Source organism: Verticillium dahliae, genomic scaffold (genome assembly GCF_000150675.1).
Source record: "Verticillium dahliae VdLs.17 supercont1.4 genomic scaffold, whole genome shotgun sequence".
NCBI classification, from domain to species: domain Eukaryota; kingdom Fungi; phylum Ascomycota; class Sordariomycetes; order Glomerellales; family Plectosphaerellaceae; genus Verticillium; species Verticillium dahliae.
The window spans coordinates 574,912-578,683 of NW_009276925.1; the positions used below are offsets into that span (position 1 = coordinate 574,912).

Here is a 3,772-nt window from a genome sequence, read left to right on the forward strand (position 1 = left end):
GACCGATCGACACAACGTTGTATTGGAGGAGAGAGGAGGCATGTCGCCAACCACGTGCTGTGCACGGTGCTGTCGCTTCGCCTGCGGTCGTCGATTATGAACAGCATCAAGGACGCCAGCAACCGGCCACAGAACATGCTCGACAACAACTGACAAGCACATCCATCGTGGCTTCTGTCACAGACACAAGAGGCCGTGGAAATTCAGAGAGAACGACGTCGACCGGCCATAAGACGGGCATTGACAACTAGGCGGCCCGCTATTTTAGCCTCAACAGCGTGACGGTTAAAAGGTTGTTTCGAGGTAAGGGAGAGCAGACTGCCTTATGCCTTGCCATGACGAGGGCATGGTTGTGCATTCCAGCGTGCTATGAACAGGGGGCAAGACAGCGGGGAACAGGGGCGGCTGATGAGCTTTCGCGGGGACCCACGAGCTACCGTTGATCAGGCATGGTCATGTCCCAGTAAGGTAGCCTTATCCTTACCTTGCTGTACCTTACCTGAGCTTGCTGAGCTTGCTGAGGCACAGTACAGTGTGGCCGTCCACATCCACCCCTGCGGCGCGGGACGGGTCGGCTTGGCACGATCCTGGACACCTTTGGTGATCCTCTCAGCGGTGCCCCCCTCTCCCTCTCTCTCTCCACTGGCCCACCTAACTTTCGGTACCTTAGGTAGCTGGGTACGCATAACGGCCGCTGAGATTCAGTCAGTCCTCACTCGTCAGTATTCACCCAGCATTCAGCCGGTCGCTCCGTTGCGACATGCTGCTCAGGCGTTATCTTCACGAGCTGTCAGAATCGTCGGGGAATCGGACTCGAGATTATCCTCGACGCTAGCGAGTTTGCGCAAGCGACTATAGCTTCCCCGCCTGGCTCCACGTCAGTCACAAAGCCATCCAGCTCTGGGCACATCTGAACAAAACCGAAACAACTCGAGCACACTTCTCATCACCAAGGGGCTCACTCGGTGCTTTCGTTTTCGTCCCAGCAGAGGCCACGTCATAAAACCGTTGAGTACGCCAACGGCAAGGCTAGCGACTAGTTCAGTCGCGGTGCATCTGTCGCATAAACCCCCTCCCCTTTCCTGCGGGTTCTGCGAGGTCTTTTTCCCACAAAGTGCACACACGGATGACTTCCGCGGCCCGCCTACTGTGGGCTCGGTAGGCACCTCGACGTCTTCGGACAACTGCGCCTGCACAGTGTCCCGGCAACTGACAGGGCCTTACCCCTTACATCCTAGCACCCCAGACCTGGAGGGAGACCAGGAACCCAGCAGCGCCCAGGAAGGGGAAAGGCCAGCCGTTTTTTTCGCTTCCCGCATCTGCGATCTTGCTCGTACTCTCTCGCACACGGTTCGGGAGATTGACCTTCGTACCTACATCGCCATCAGCTGCGCCGACCGAGACAGCCACGGAGACACACCCTGACGCTCATTGCCCGTCCCAGACACGCCTTCCGACCTCCCGGCCAGTGTCGTGAGCGAGACCATGCCCAGGGCGAAGACGCCAGCCAGCCCCGGCGTCGTGCCAGGCAAAGTGAAGAAGAAGGGCCAGGGTCAAGCCATTCAGACAGCCGCGTCCATGTCCACATCCGCGTCCTCGTCCGCATCCACGGCGGCCACGGCGAGCTCCAACGCCCCACCGCCTGCCTGGCCTCCGTTCAAGCCAGCCTTGCCCGTGACGGACCTGCTCCCTGAGCCTCTCGAGCAGTGCCCCGACAAGGTTGTGCTGCTGCCCAATTTCTGGCCCAAGTCCCTCTGCAACACCTTTGTTGCCTTTCTACGGGGCCTGGCGCTCGAGACAACGCCCGGTGGCCGGCCCAAACGAAACATGGCCGCTCGCGTCAACGACCGCTTCCAGGTTGACGATCCTGCCTTTGCCCGTCGTCTCTGGCTTGGTACCGGCCTTCGTGACGCCCTGCAGCGGGAAGATGTCAGAGCACTCTGGTCAGTCGAACCCGTTTTCTCCTCCCCGTTCCCTTTTTTCATTTTTCCAGAGGTCATCAGCATCCTCACTTATGTGGTATCACACACCTTGATGCCGTCATGCTCACGCTCCTCCACTGCCCCCACGCTGCTGCTGCTGCTGCTGCCGCTGCCGCTGCTGCACGGGGCGCCACCAGTCAGCCTTGGACTGGCTGCGCCCTCCAGAGGACATGGGTTTTGCCATTGACAGTATCCAACCCACGCTCGGCATCGGCATGGCTCCCAACCCGAGACTCCATTGGGCCTGTTGACGAGAAAATCCTTGCTGACCAGTTGCATATTGTGTCACAGGGGTGGTGACGTTGTTGGGCTCAACTCCAACATCCGCGTCTATCGCTACACGAAAGGACAGTATTTTGACGCTCATTGTAAGTATAGTACCTCGTGTCTCACTTGACTCCCGATGGTGCTGTCATTTATGCACGCCATGTCCCATTTCAGACGATCCCGAGCGGCACGCCGCCCGTCCGCCACGAGAAGAACACGATGACGACGACCCATGCCACGAGGGGCACGATGGGTGCGATGGCCATGGGGAAGTCGTTATCGGGGGGGTCGCGTCCAGGCTGAGCGTCGGAGCCGGACTCGCCCTCCGCAAGTACGGGCAAGCGCCGCAGTGACGGGATCAGCACCAGCTGAAGGGCCGGTCCGGCTGTGATCGAGCCGGGTCAATGGTGCTTGAAGTCTCCGCTTCTCGCGACCGTCGCCTGACTAGACGGGCTCCAGTGGCCAAAAAACCCAGAAGCGAGCTCCCCAACCATCTGAGATCTGATTGTTCGACCGACTAGTCCGCTGGCTCCCCACCACCAAGTCGGCCGAGTCACCGATCTCAAACCCCTGTCATGTTGATTGTCCAGCGAAACCCTCGCTCCAACAATCTCCGATGCAACCAGAGGAGCGATACGGAGCTCAATCCGAGAGGGTCGATCCCTCGCCATCATTGGTTCTGCTTCTACGTACCCAAGGCTTCATTCCAGCGATCGAACGCCAGACACCCAGTACCGAGAGGCCTTCACACCAAGACATTCAGAGCCTCCACCCACCCACCCACCCACACACACACACACACAACCCACACATCGTCAACCCACTCGTTGCACGCAGCCTCATACCTTTCAGCTTCTCAAGGATGTCGCTCTCATTGTGATGAACGATGACAAGGCTCGCTTCGCCGTGATTCTTAGCCCATCAGCTAACAGACTTTGTCCCTGTCAGATGATGATTCGAACAACGTTGTGGTCCCCGCCGACGACCCTTCGCTACCCCCCATTCCCTGCATCACCACCTGGACTCTGCTGCTCTACCTGACGACGAGCTCCGACTCTGAATCGGCGGGCTGCATCGGCGGCGAGACTGTCTTTTTCCCACACGATCGACGAGTATCTTCTGAGGAAATATCAGTACCGCCCTTGTCGGGGCTGCTGCTGCTGCATAAGCACGGCAAAGACTGCATGCTGGTGCGTTGTTTGCTTCTTCTTCTCTCTCTCGCTCTCTCTCTCTCCCTCATTGCATTTACATGCCTCCTATTCTCACTTGTTTGCTCGCACGGCGCCGTCAAACACAAGGTCTGGACCGGCGTCTGCGGCAGGCCGTCCCGTCCCGCGCCTAGACTCCTCCAGCCAGCACACCAGCTACCACGCCTCGGTCGACTATCGTGCCCTCAAGGCGGTGGCACGACTTAAAGAAGAACCTTTGGCGCGGTCGAGAACACGCATTTCTAGCAGTGTCTCGTGTGTGCCGTGTTTCGCAAGCGCACCACTCTCCTCACAAGAGGCGTGCGGTGGGTGTGG

General features: G+C 58.9%; 1 protein-coding gene across 1 annotated transcript; it reads left to right on the forward strand.

Annotated features, from left to right (window-relative positions):
- Positions 1–1,126: 1,126 nt before the first annotated feature.
- VDAG_02527 (uncharacterized protein) lies at positions 1,127–2,169 on the forward strand (the record flags this gene model as incomplete). The annotated part of the gene is made up of 3 exons (XM_009653180.1): positions 1,127–1,158; positions 1,239–1,369; positions 1,445–2,169. 3 exons carry the CDS (start codon positions 1,127–1,129, stop codon positions 2,167–2,169), a joined length of 888 nt encoding a protein of 295 aa, XP_009651475.1.
- Positions 2,170–3,772: the final 1,603 nt, after the last annotated feature.